The 13,864-nt window shown below is 45.0% G+C and overlaps 1 protein-coding gene across 7 annotated transcripts in view; it reads left to right on the plus strand.

Moving 5' to 3' along the window:
- The window catches only part of adcy7 (adenylate cyclase 7), a 52,699-nt gene that overhangs the window by 33,316 nt on the left and 5,519 nt on the right, over positions 1-13,864 (plus strand). For 6 of the 7 annotated variants that reach the window (XM_048263198.1, XM_048263203.1, XM_048263200.1 and 3 more), the window contains 14 exons: positions 4,119-4,279; positions 7,050-7,161; positions 7,356-7,483; positions 8,131-8,289; positions 8,939-9,071; positions 9,322-9,510; positions 10,189-10,232; positions 10,595-10,654; positions 11,561-11,641; positions 11,972-12,041; positions 12,457-12,554; positions 12,889-12,973; positions 13,170-13,307; positions 13,665-13,778. In XM_048263198.1, the coding sequence (XP_048119155.1) occupies positions 4,119-4,279; positions 7,050-7,161; positions 7,356-7,483; positions 8,131-8,289; positions 8,939-9,071; positions 9,322-9,510; positions 10,189-10,232; positions 10,595-10,654; positions 11,561-11,641; positions 11,972-12,041; positions 12,457-12,554; positions 12,889-12,973; positions 13,170-13,307; positions 13,665-13,778 (1,572 nt within the window). The remainder of the gene's footprint in view (positions 1-4,118; positions 4,280-7,049; positions 7,162-7,355; positions 7,484-8,130; positions 8,290-8,938; positions 9,072-9,321; positions 9,511-10,188; positions 10,233-10,594; positions 10,655-11,560; positions 11,642-11,971; positions 12,042-12,456; positions 12,555-12,888; positions 12,974-13,169; positions 13,308-13,664; positions 13,779-13,864) is intronic. The other variant, XM_048263205.1, reaches the window with a different exon arrangement.

Consider the following 13,864-nt stretch of genomic DNA (forward strand, 5'->3'; position numbering starts at 1 on the left):
CTCACACACACACACACACACACACACACACACACACACACACACACACACACACACACACTCACACACAGACAGTGTTTAGAACTAGAATAAGAATCAGTTCTCACTCTCACACATACAGTCATTACACCTAGAATTAGAATCAGTGTTAGTGGCCAGTGTGATACACACACACACACACACAGTAATTTGTCCTCTGCATTTCACCCATGTGAACATACAGGACTTATGCACACTTGGTACAGTACACACACACACACTCGTTTTAGGGGCTACTTGGTTGTAAGGATAGATTCGTAGACCGGTAGCATCATAGGCGTGACTAGTGCCCCGGAAACGAAACAAAGCTATAGTAGGAGTAGTGTGTAGAAGTGAGTGCACACTCACACCTGGACTGGTGCATTGCTTGTGTTTAGTTAGTGGTTAAGGAAGCCTGGGGAGCTGAAGGCGTGGTAATGGTTTACTTTTATACGGACCAGCCTGCTGCATGAATAGACGTGTAGATGCTCTTTTACATTACGTTACATTTAGCAGGCACTTGTTGACCAAAGTGACTTACATATGTCAGCTATATTACAAGGGATTACATTGTCCTCAGAGCAACTTGGGGTTAAGTGCCTTGCTTCCACCGGCACAACGGTGGAAGCCAGGAATTGAACCAGCAACTTTCAGGTTACTGCACGCTAACCCAGCTCCTTAACCACTACACTACCAACACCCCATTTCTCTTGCATGCATTAGTTATTTACAACAACACAAGCAAACAAGGGTTTACACATTCTGGCAACTGAACCAGTATTTTTACAGCTGCTATACTCTACCAGTTCTTTGACATCCGCCAGCTTTTTCTTGCTGGTAGAACATTCAAAGCCCTCTGCAAAATTAACAAATGAAAGGCACAGGCAAATGGTACCAGCCATAGAAGAACAAATAAAAACATGATTACAAACATCAATATATGTCAGCAAGCCCAAGGACTTGTGAAGATTGTGGCAGGGTGTTATGTTTTTATTATTGTCAGTCATCAAAATGTTCATTCTTTTGAAGTAATGTGTAACATTTTCCTGTTTCCTGTGTGTGTGTGTGTGTGTGTGTAAGTATATAAGTATATATACTCTTTTGATCCCGTGAGGGAAATTTGGTCTCTGCATTTATCCCAATCCGTGAATTAGTGAAACACACTCAGCACACAGTGAGGTGAAGCACACACTAATCCCGGCGCAGTGAGCTGCCTGCAACAACAGTGGCGCTCGGGGAGCAGTGAGGGGCTAGGTGCCTTGCTCAAGGGCACTTCAGCCGTGCCTACTGGTCGGGGTTCGAACCGGCAACCCTCCGGTTACAAGTCCGAAGCGCTAAGCAGTAGGCCACAGCTGCCCCATGTGTGTGCGTGTGCGCGCGCACACTGCTGTGCACTGAGAGAGGCTGCCATGGCACATGCCCATTTTCTCCTGCCATTAATGTCACTGCAATCTTTCTGAATGTGGGCTGAACATTTTACTGTAGATGGTTGCGCATAGAGGGAGTCATCACGGGCACACTAATTGTTATTGGGAGCAGGCTGAGGCATTTACAACATTCATAGAATCTCCTGATTTGAGTCCTACTCCTCTATAACTTGTATAAACATGGACATAAGTATATGTTAAGTCATTTTTGCTTCACCAGCTATACAGTATCAGAGCCAGCAATGCTTTTTGAGGCGTTTCCCAGACAGATATTTTGGCTTTTTGCTAGTTAGCTCTCTCATTTCAGAAACTCCTTGTTGCTTGGCCTGACTAACACCAGACTAATTCTCAATGGAAATATTGGTCTGAGCCCTCTCAGTTCACTTTCGATTTCCGAGGGGCATAACCAGCGGTAAAAGTAAACTTAAACTACATGTACATTAAACTTAAACTACATGTACATTAAACTCTTACCAAATCCTTTCAGAAGTACAGCAAACACATAGTTCTTGTAAACAAAGGTTTTAAATGCAGTTGTCTACTCAATTTCAAACAGAAAAAATACATGTCAGTATCGTTTAATAATGACGCCATCAGCACAGGCATTGCACAGGCACTGCCAACTGTCTTCCTCTCTTCATCATGAACATGAATGCCCTCATACAGACATACGCTACCTCCAGACCGCTGGCGCCCTCAGATCTAACGACGCCTAGCTCTACCACACCGTACGCTCAAGCCAATCCAAACTTTTCTCATCTGTTGTTCCTCGTTGGTGGAACACACTGCCAGCTCCTACAAGGGCAGAGACATCCTTCTCCATTTTCAAAAAACTCCTGAAGACCCAGCTCTTTAGAGAACATCTCCTCTCATAGCAACACTTACAACAAGTCTTATACTGATCCTAGCACTCACCAGCCGTCTTAAACTGACAAGTAACTGTTAAAAACAGCACTCACTGATGCACTTATTCTTACTGTACTCTAATGTTTTTAAATTGTCCTAAAATTGTTGAGAATTGCTCTAAAACTTAAACTGTTTACCATGTTGTTAGTCGCTTTGGCTAAAAAGCGTCAGCCAAATGTAATGTAATGTAATGTAATTAAACTCTTGCCAAATCCTTTCAGAAGTACAGCAAACACATAGTTCTTGTAAACAAAGGTTTTAAATGCAGTTGTCTACTCAATTTCAAACAAAAAATACATGTCAGTATCGTTTAATAATGACGCCATCAGCACAGGCATTGCACAAGCACTGCCAACTGTCTTCCTCTCTTCATCTTCGTAAAAGGCCCGCCCAATGCTGGATAAGCGGTTGGGATTGGCTCCTGGGGTTTTAGTGAATGGGAAATAGGCCTGAATGGGACAATGGCCAGATGGATCTGCCAGAGCAAATTCAAATTTGCTGTAAGAGCCGTCTGGTCTCCAAGCTATTAATTGCTACTTTAAGGTCAGCGAATGTTTAGAACGGATGCTCCAAACTCAATTTTGCATGGTGGTGACTTTGCTGTGTCTCCCAGCCATGCAGAAGGACACAGTTGTGCTGTTTGAGCCCCACCCCCAAGGCTGCAGAGAATACTGTGAGTAGGCATACTGCACTGATTTGTGGTGTCAGACTGCGAGCACAGCCCGATTAAGTTATAAGTGTGAAAAATCAGCCGCCCCTCGCACGCACCAACGCCCTGATCTCCATAAGCCTTCAGTCTCTGACCAGAGAGAGTGGCCTCTTGTTTACCTCGCTGATAAGATCTGAGGAATCATTTAGTGCGGTCAGGACTCCGGAGCGTCCTGCGCAAATGGCTTTTCTCGCTTCACGGTCAGCAGAAGACATGAAAGAGAAAGAGCGAGGGAAAGGGAACGGAGGTGAAAGAGATGTGGTGTCTGAGAGTAATAAAGGGAAAGACATAAAGTGGGAGAGGAAGATGGACTCAGTAAGAAAATGAAATGCAGGCACGGGAAACAAAATCCCCCCCCCCCCTGGTCTGCAGTACAAGCCAGAGGGAGAAAAAGAGTGAGTGAGGGAGAGCAGGAGAAAAGGGGATAGAGACAGAGGCAGAAAGGGAGAGTCTGAGTGGATGGGAGGCCTAAAGAGAGCCAGGTATGTAAATTGAGGCTGGAGGCCTACAGTAATTCAGGAGGAGAGGCGGCCATGACTGTGTTTACAGCAGCCGCGTAAGGCCTGGCCAGTGGCCAGCGGCTCCTCTCTAATGACCCTCCCATCGGAATGCAGGGGAATTGGGCTGATGAGACTTCAGCCGGACTGTCGGAGAGAGCAGACAGCGTTGTGTCCTTACATGTTCTCTCACGGTGCTGCTCCGTATCCGACGTCTGGTTTCTGTTCCTCCTCTCCTCTCTCCTGTTCACTCTGCATCCCTTCAAGAACAAGCACATAAAATCACCTCGATTTACAGGTCTGAATAAGGAAGAGACTTGGTGATGCTTTTATTAGTGTAGAGACAAGAAAGCCATCTGTGATGGCTCACAAACTTCATAACCAAAGGCAGCCAGCACACGCCGTACAAGCTCAAATACTGCAGGTTTGTGTGTGTGTGTGTGTGTGTGTGTGTTTGTCTGTGTGTTTTCATCTGGGACAGGGAAAAGGAGTGTCCAAATATTTATTTCTACTGTGACTGTCAAAAAAAAACAAAAAACGATTGTTTGTGTCTTTCCTCAGGAGAACCTTTTGCAGTCGGTCCTGCCTGTCTATATCTCCATGAAGATGAAGCTGGCCATCATGGAGAGGCTGCGGGAGTGCAAGGACAAGGAGGAGCAACAGCGTCTGGTCAAAGACAACAACTTCCACAGTCTCTACGTGAAGAGACACGAGAACGTCAGGTACTGCAGGACACTTTGTCATCAAGCTCACCTTGCAGCTGTGACACTGTTGAACACCACAAGTCCGCACAGTGTGATGCACCTAATACTAACACCTAATATAGTGAATATCTGGACTAATATACTAACACCTAATATAGTGAATATCTGGACTAATATACTAACACCTAATTCAACTAACACCTAATATAGTGAATATCTGGACTAATATACTAACATCTAATATAGTGAATATCTGGACTAATATACTAACACCTAATATAGTGAATATCTGGACTAATATACTGACACCTAATATAGTGAATATTTCATTGACATTCCATACTGTAACTGGTGAAAGTCAAACGTAACTTTATTGACAAATGGAGATATTATCTCATGACGTCAGAAATGTCTGTGATCTTGTGACTCACAGTGGTTCAGTTCCTAAAAGGAATGCAGAAGTTTTCATCTGCTTAGTTTTGCTTCCTAATAATCATCCCACTGTAGTGCATGCCCCTCCCCCATTCCAGAGCATTCTAAATGCTTAACATGACCGTTGTTAACAGACCGTAATTTGATTAATGCAATTCCCCTGCCATGTCCTTTGGATATTCTATTTATATGTGGAGGGTCCACTAGATCTTCACAATGTCCAGTTCTCATGGAGCTGTTTCAAATTTAGACACGGTCTTGCTCGCCACATTTCTGTCCGAAAATAAAAAAAGGGCCTCTGTCAGAATAGCTCGGCACCTTCCTCAATGGTCATTTACCTGCGCGGGGTGCGACAACAGTGGGCCGTTGTTCGCTGGTCAGAGAGAGAGCCTGCCTCGGGAAGCAGTGACCCTGTAATGGCGTCTCAGAGGTCTCATTGAACAGTGTTCATTACAAAAGTGATGAAAGAGCATCCTGCTCTGCTTCTTTTACAGACCATTAAAAAAGGAACTAAAGAACACTTTTTTTGTCGTTTTCCTTCTCGCAAGCAGAAAGGGCATCCAAAGGTCTTTGTTTGAGGATTAAGCATATTGAAGGTTTTTTTTATGGTGTACTTACGCTCTATCTCTCTCTCGTCAAGGCATAGTCTCACTGTCAGGTCACACTGTGTTTCTTTCTCTCGTCGCTCTAAAAATACATTCCTTCAGCGTTTCCATGTTGCGTGTCATTCTTCGCATTTCCCTCGGAGGAACACCTGGCTACGGATGACTATTCACAGGCCATTAGTAAAGCGCTGGTGTCGACATTAGCATTCCTCTAATGAACTGAAGCGTTGGCAGCTGTGTGGAAAGACACAAGGCCTGCCAAGCCAGGGAACTCGTCCCTGATTACCCTTCCCTGTGTGTGTGTGTGTGTGTGTGTGTCTGTGCATGCACATGTGTGTGTGTGTGTGTGTGTGTGTGTGTGTGCACAGTATGTATCTGGTCAGGTGATTCATAGACCAGGGGTCAGCTAAATGTTCCCTCGAGTGCAGCACTCGAGGGAACATTTAACGGACCCCTGGTCTATGAATCAGCAGCTGTGGATGAGCCAGACGAGAATGTGGAGTCACCCCAGGACAGATCTCCCATGATCCCTCTCTGCAGTGTGATGGAACTCTATAACGCCTAGTCATTAGAAGGCCACCATGTCAAATCACTTGTAGCTCCTATGGGGATCAGCACTGAGTGCTGTGTAGGAGGTCATGTATCAGTTTGCAGGTTTTATTTAAGGGGGCTATAGGCAGCGTTGCATTTTACAAAAGAAACTATGAAAAGATATGGTATGAACAAAGGAGGAGATAAGGTAACCTTAAGGAGGAGATAAGGTATGAACAAAGAAGTATAATCCATCTGTTTGTATAAATGCAGAAGTTGTCTGCAGACTTGTGCGTAAAAATTATGATAATCGGGAAGTCCCTGTCCTTATTCCTTTTCACTGACTCAGTCCTGGCCTGTAGTTAATTTTCTGTAATGCAACTTAACCCGCTATACCCTAAATAAAAAATGACACACATCATAATACATGCACAAACTAATGTATGAACAGTAATGGTGCATTCATGTGCATGGGAAAACATTTTTCCCAATTTAAATTCTAACGTCACCGCGAACGTCATCTCGTGGGAATAATTGGTGGGAAACTGGGGGAAGAGTTTGCTAACAGAGTTGCCCAATCGTGGGTTTGTCGTCACGTTGTAGTTAATTTGTAGTCCATGTCCTTCATGTCCAACAATTTTAATGTTAACTTGGAAATGTACTGTTTCTGTCACTTGAAAGCTTTCAGAAGTGTCCGCCACGCCATACTTTTAAGCAAATACAGCCATTTATTTAACCCATTTACTCCTAATATGCCTTCTAAAAACGCCTATAGAATCCTATGGCATTCTAGACTAAATAACCTCATTTCCTGAGGGTTTTCTGAAAAAATACTAAGAATTGTCAACGTCTACCAAAACCTTAATATCTAAGTCTCTGTACACCTAGAAACATGAAATAAAAAGCATGCTGCGCTACGCAGCAACCAGCGGGAGAGTCAATGCTGCGCTATGCAGCAACCAGCGGGAGATAGAATGTTGCGTCGTGCAGCATCCAGCACGAATGGGTTAAGATTAATGAGTGTATGTTTAACCTTTTGTTGTGCTGTCCATGTTTTTCACGCATTCTGACGGCAAAGCACATGAACGCTCGCAGTTGGGAAAACAACGTAATCACCGGGGCTGTTCTCAATATTCCCAGATGCAATGAACGCATCATAAGTGGTGGAGCCTATCATTGTCCAGGGTGGTTGATGTTGACATTGGTTTATCTTCTTGCAGTATTCTCTATGCTGATATTGTGGGCTTCACACAGCTGGCTAGTGACTGCTCTCCCAAAGAACTGGTGATCATGCTCAACGAGCTCTTTGGAAAGTTTGACCAGATCGCCAAAGTAAGTTCAAATCAGGAGATCATCAATATCTGTCATACCTATTTCAAATCAGAGATCATCAAGATCTGTCATACCCATTTCATTTATTTAATCTGAAATGATACAGTTTTACATTTCAGATAAACTACAGACTAGTTGTGTACTGTTTTTGAACATCCCTAATGTGTGTGTTTGCGTGTGTTTTCTCAACCCAGGAAAATGACTGCATGAGGATAAAGATTCTGGGAGACTGTTATTACTGTGTGTCTGGTCTGCCTGTGTCACTGTCCAAACATGCCAAGAACTGTGTCAAGATGGGCCTGGACATGTGCGAGGCTATCAAGTAAGTACACACACACACACACACACACACACACACACACACACACACACACACACACACACACACACACACACATTTCTTTTACGATTACTGACCCTTCGTGGGGCAACCACTGTCCCTCCAGTCACAATGTTGAAATGCCTCTCTCTAAGAATACAGTATGTTATTTGTAAGTGCAGTACATTCACAATGTTGAATTTACCAATGAAATCTTGTACTTCAGAGAAATGAGATGACCACCGAACCATAAGACATTCTAAAAGGGCTTACGGTGTTCATTATTCACTGTTCTGAACATAACAACAAATCATGGTGCTAGCTAGAGAGGATTGGCAAAGGTCTGCTTAAGGATTTCTGTGCCGTAATGATCTTATGAGAGCTTTTACTGTCAGGGTTCAACGCCCCTTTTTATCTCTTCGGTCTTTGAGGCCTGGCCAAAACCAAGAGTGGATGCAGATCCCTCATGTCAAGTGTAAAGGTTTAAGCCAGAGTTTTGGCCAGGGCCAAGCTCCTACGCAGGGGCCCGGGACACAGAGTATTCACTCTCCTTCTCCTTATCCCTCTACCTCTCTCTTTCTCTCCATCTCTCTTTCTCTTTCCTCTGTCTGTGTCTCTGTCCCTTCCTCTCTCCCTCTCTCCCTGTCCAGGCTGGTCCGTGAGGCCACTGGCGTGGACATCAACATGCGTGTGGGCGTGCACTCTGGGAATGTCCTGTGCGGAGTCATTGGCCTGCGCAAATGGCAGTTTGACGTGTGGTCTCATGACGTCACCCTGGCTAATCACATGGAGTCGGGAGGTTTGCCCGGGTATGTCTGGAAATGTGCATACTGATGCCTTTACTCCTCATAAAACCAGTGCACCCAGATGGGTGATGGCACTGAGAATTTGGTCTGAAGTCCTTGTCAAAATAATGTAAAATAATAAACAAAACTTGTTTGTTTGCTGTGATATTTGTGCGTTGGATTTTTAGATGATGTACAATTTTGTGGACCACTATTGATAAGTACATCCTGTGAAGATACCATTGTGTGGAATATTCTTTATCTTAATCCTTTAGTGCTGTTTAACTACTCATCTTGTCAGACCTCAGCTGAGCTTTGTTAGTAACCTACACACATTCTTAAGAGACAGTGAGTCCCAGGCAATGCCAAGAGAGCAGAAATGACTCTCTCGTAGCGGTAATATCCTGTGACTCAAGTGGTACAATGTCTGGTAGAGAAAGGCACTAACAACTCCAAGATGATGGGAGATGATGACTATCATTCTGGGATTTAATTTCCCGCCAGCATTGCTGAACAATAGCCATAGCTGATAGTGATACTGATGGTGCTCAGCTGTTACCATAGTGGTTGCTCATGGTGAAATCAGCACGGTGTTCAGGCACTTGAGGTGCCTCGATGAAGCGCTTATCTAAATGTAAGTTGTTGTTGTTGTTGTTGTTGTTGTCGTCTGCAGGCGAGTGCACATAACGGAGTCCACCCTGAAGCACCTGAATAAGGCCTACGAGGTGGAGGAGGGCAATGGCCACGAGCGCGACGCCTACCTGAAGGAGATGAAATTGCGTACCTACCTGGTCATTGACCCTCGGGTGAGTTGCTCGCACCGCTCTAGGCGTCTCCACTTCAGTGTCCACCCTAGAGCTTTGTGTATGTGACCTCTGAAGTAAGTCAGGGATGTACAGAAAACTAGAGTAGAGAGGGAACAAAGCACAGTGTGATGGTGTTATGCTTTGGGATTTTTCGCTCTTACAATTTTGCATTATTTATGATCTGCCATATGTGTGCTTCTTTTGCATGTGTCCATATACATGTCCTGTGTGCTCTCTACCCCCCCCTCAGTCCAAGGACCACACACAGAATAAGAGCACAGTCATAAAGCCGCGTGTGAACGATGGGCTGAAGATGCGGGCGTCCGTGCGAATGACTCGCTACCTGGAGTCCTGGGGGGCAGTCAAGCCCTTCGCCCACCTGCAGAGCCGAGAGGGGTTTCCCACTGATGCCATGGTCAACGGCAAGCAACGCAGCAAGGTACTTCAGCACCGGGCTGTACGGCTATTACATGTGCATGCTGGAATCACTGCCTCACTCTACTATTTCCCTTTTACACCCTCCGGCCTGTTTGTATGACTGATTGACCTCTGTCCCATGTATGCCAATACAATGCATGTTTGAACAACTTGCTTGATTCCGTGTATGAATTGTGCCTGCCTCTCCTTTTCTCCCATTTGAGGAATTATAAGGGAGGGGGCTCTATCTGTATCTCACTGGGCAGGCCTTAACACATGCCCCCCCGGGATGAGTTCTTCCTGTTAAAAGGAAGCGCTTTCCTTTACCACCATTCCTTTGTACTTACTCTGGGGGGTGTAGGTCTTAGGCTCTGTAAGACATCTTGAGACGTGTATTGTTATCGCCATTATATAGATAAAAAGTGGAATTGGTTGGAACACAGAGCCACAATTGATTCAAGTCAAATCTAATGAAGTTGATTGGAGGTGAACTGAAATTGCCATCAATATGGTCAGCCCAAGAACGCTGAAGAGAAAATGTTTTCATTACAGCAGGATGCCTCTCAAAATACACATGTTCAGTGTTTTTGAAAGGGTCATGTGTCTGTTTGCTTTCCAGTAAAAATCATGGGTATGCAGTGCACACCACTTATTATTCTTAGGTTGTGTTACTGATTGTCTTTTTAAAACTCATGTTTAGGACATTCCAATGAGAACGTCACAGTGTGCTAAAATCACAGAAAGGTAAGAATGACTACACAAAACCACAACACACACACACACACACACACACACGCGCGCGCGCGCGCGCACGGACACACAAGGACACACACGCACACACACGCACAGACACGCACAGACACGCACGGACACACACGGACACACACTCACACTCACAAAACGTCACTGGCTTAGAATACACACACACATACACAGCACTCTCAAATGAACGTAGATGAGGTGGCACCCTTGTGCACAGCTACCCCGTGCTGTGTGGTGCCGTGTTGTGCTGTGCTGTGCCGAACCTCACGCTCCAGGTCGACCTCGTTCAACTTGTGTGTGTGTGTGTGTGTGTGTCTGTCTCTCTCACTGTTGGTCTCCGACAGCTTTGATGAGTCTCTCGAGGAGCCCTTGTCCTTGCCCGCCCCTCCGATCAGCACCTATAAGTGAGTGCGGCCATTTTGGCTCGGCAGCTCTCCCCCCCGTGTGGGGGCATAGGAGCTGCAATTTCACCACTAACCCAACCCAACCCCACCCTCTCCCCCTCTCCCCCTCACCCTCCCCCCGGGGCTATCGCTCACTTGCGGCACTGTTAGCGTTAGCCTCTGTGCCAGGATGGATGCCACACACGGACACACACACAGTCACACTGCATCCCCCCCCCCTTCCCTCTTCCGAACATGTGTTTGTTTTGTGACTCTCACTAGTTTTTGAGTGGTGTACTGTCAAGATAGGCAGGAAATGACTGTGCGTGTGCATGTGTGTGAGACAGAGAGAGAGAGTGAGAGAGTGTGTGTGTGTGTGTGTGTGTTTGAGAGAGAGGAAGCAAGACGTTTCCTTCCTGGTGGTGCTGACTCTGGACACAGTGCACAGGGATTCCTGTCTTTACCCATGGGGTTCCTCTAACACACTGAATCTTTCAGTATACACAGCGGGCGCACACACACACACACACACACACATATATATATCTCTCTCTCCCTTCCTCTCTCTCTCTCTCTCTCTCTCTCTCTCTCTCTTTCTGTCTCCATCTCTGTCCAGCGCTGCCCATCAGGCAGATAGAGAGAGAGAGAGAGAGAGAGAGAGAGATACCATAGCTGTGTCCACTACCCCTCCCCCCCCCCTCCCCCAGACTCACTGCCCAGTGTGGCCTCCTCTCCCCCACTCTCACTAATGCTTCCACTGGCCCCTCCCACTCTCTCCTCCTGCACAGCTAACAGGGGCTGAGTAACCCGCATGATGCTAGCTGGTTGTCATCACTACCCTGCCCTGTGTGTGGGTGTGGGTGTAGGTGTGGTGTGTGTGTGTGTGTGTGTGTGTGCCTCTTCTTTACATGTTTGTATTGCCTACAGAAACAAATCTCAGAAGAGCAAGTTTGATGCGGAGCTTCACAATGAGATGGTCGCTACCATTGATGAGCTGAGCTCCAGCAAGTAGGTTAAAACACACACACACACACACACACTCTCAACTAACTCTATATACACACATGCTTCCTGTATGCACACACACTGTGCATGCACTCACAATTAAACATGCAAACAAGTAGAATACACACACACACACACACACACACAAACTCAATACTGACTCTCAACTCACTGTCTCTTGCAACACAAAATGCAATTGTGTGTGTGTGTGTGTATATATATATATATATATATATATATATATATATATATATATATATATATATATATATATATATATGTGTGTGTGTATATATGTATAAGATTAAAGATTGTTTTGTGTGTGTGCCTCAGGCAGTGGGTTAAATCAGAGGAGATCCGCAGCCTGACCATGTGGTTCACTAAGAAGGAGTTGGAGAAGCAGGTTAGTTGCTGGACTTTGCAAAGTCAATGTTTAGCCAAAGAACTGTCCCCAGGGTGCAGGGTGCCCCTAAGGCCTTATCTCCATTAAGATGAGGAGAAAAATACATGGGAGATGTGGATCTGTTACAGTATTGGTCTGTGTTTTAACATGCAGGAAGTAGACGTGGGTGAACAAGAAAACATGGATCGTTACATTTGAACCTTGACGGTGTGGTGTCATATAGTTTATGTTTTACAGATTTAATTATCCCCCCCAACCGTAAAGATGTTTTGTGTTAATTTGAGATAACAATAAAGAATCCACATTGAAAGATCTGTCCTTGGGGTCTACAGTCTTGACTAGATGTCACAGCACTTCTATGTTTTTGTTTGCCCTTGTCAGATGTTTAATCTCTGTTTCCTGTGTCCTTGTGCAGTACAGGGACATTGACCTGCCCATCTTTAAGTACTACGTAGGATGCGCTATATTTATCTTCTTCTGCATCTATTTGGTTCAGATGTTCGTCACCAGGGAGTAAGTACCTGTTGCTCTTTAAGGTCCTTCAATATGGTACATGTCTTACACTTGTTTCTATTGGTGCACTTGATCTCATCCCAGAAACATATTGAATCCATGTCCTTATATTGAATCCATGTCCTTATATTGAATACATGTCCTTATATTGAATCACAGACAAAGACCAGGAGTCTTATTGAGTTCACTCTTGAACATGATATCAGTCCCGGCAGGAAATTGATTCAATAATGCAGTCCTGTGTTTGCTTTTAGAATTACATTGACTTGATGCAGTAGAATGGGGAGAATGCCCTGTGTTCTAACGTCTTTTCTGGTCTGTGTGCATGCCACAGTCAAGACCGTCTGGCCATCGGGTTTGGGGTGCTGGTGTGTGTCCTCCTGCTGACCCTGGGCATCTGTTTCTCTGGGCAGTTACAGGTGAGTAGGGGGGCACTACATTTTTCTTCCCAAATGGGTGATGAGTTTATGCATGATCATGAGATATGTATATATATATGTGTGTGTGTGTGTGTGTGTCCTCTTTGACAAACTGGGTGGTCCCAGCTCAAGGTGCAGATATGGGAAGGTGTTAGATTTGTCTGACTGCCGGCTGAACGTGTGTCTTCCCCCTTAGCGTCTGTTCCCTGAGAAGCTGGCAGACTGCCGGTGGCTACCTGCCGTCTCCGAGGCTGTGGTGAAGAGGCCTTTTGTACGCCTGCCACTGGCAACCATCACTACGACAATCATCATAATCATGGCCGTTTTTAACCTGGTAATGGAGTATTTCTTATAGGTATTAGATGTAGAGTCCTAGACTGAGAATGACCTAGAATTTCATTTTTCATGTTTTATCACATATGATTATGTAGTCAATGTAAGATGACTGTGTCATGACTGGGGAAACTGATATTCCTACTCCGTTCATTGCCATTATGATTCCTTAATTAGCATAACCCTTAAACCAGGAAGTAGAGTTTTTGCATGAAATCATTTGCAAGATTTCTTAGAGGACAAAAGACTACAGCTTTGTGTTTAGCCTCTTTTTCACCTCTGTTCAGTCCTAAGGACATTTCATGCTCCTTCACAACCATCTGAACCTAACCAGCCTCTGTTTTGTTCTCTGTCCTAGTGCTTTCTGGAGTCACCTCTTCCACCTCAGTGTGGCTCTGCTTCTGACCGCAATAATCTCAGCACCTTTCTGGACACAGACAGGGGCACAGAAGGCGACCTATACTACCTCCCAGTGAGCTTTTTTTTGGTCTGCTGTTATTTGTTGTTATGCTGTTCTTGTGCTTTTAAATTCATCTCCCTGACATTATATTCAAGTTT

Source organism: Alosa alosa, chromosome 14 (assembly GCF_017589495.1).
Source record: "Alosa alosa isolate M-15738 ecotype Scorff River chromosome 14, AALO_Geno_1.1, whole genome shotgun sequence".
Taxonomy (NCBI): Eukaryota; Metazoa; Chordata; class Actinopteri; order Clupeiformes; family Clupeidae; genus Alosa; species Alosa alosa.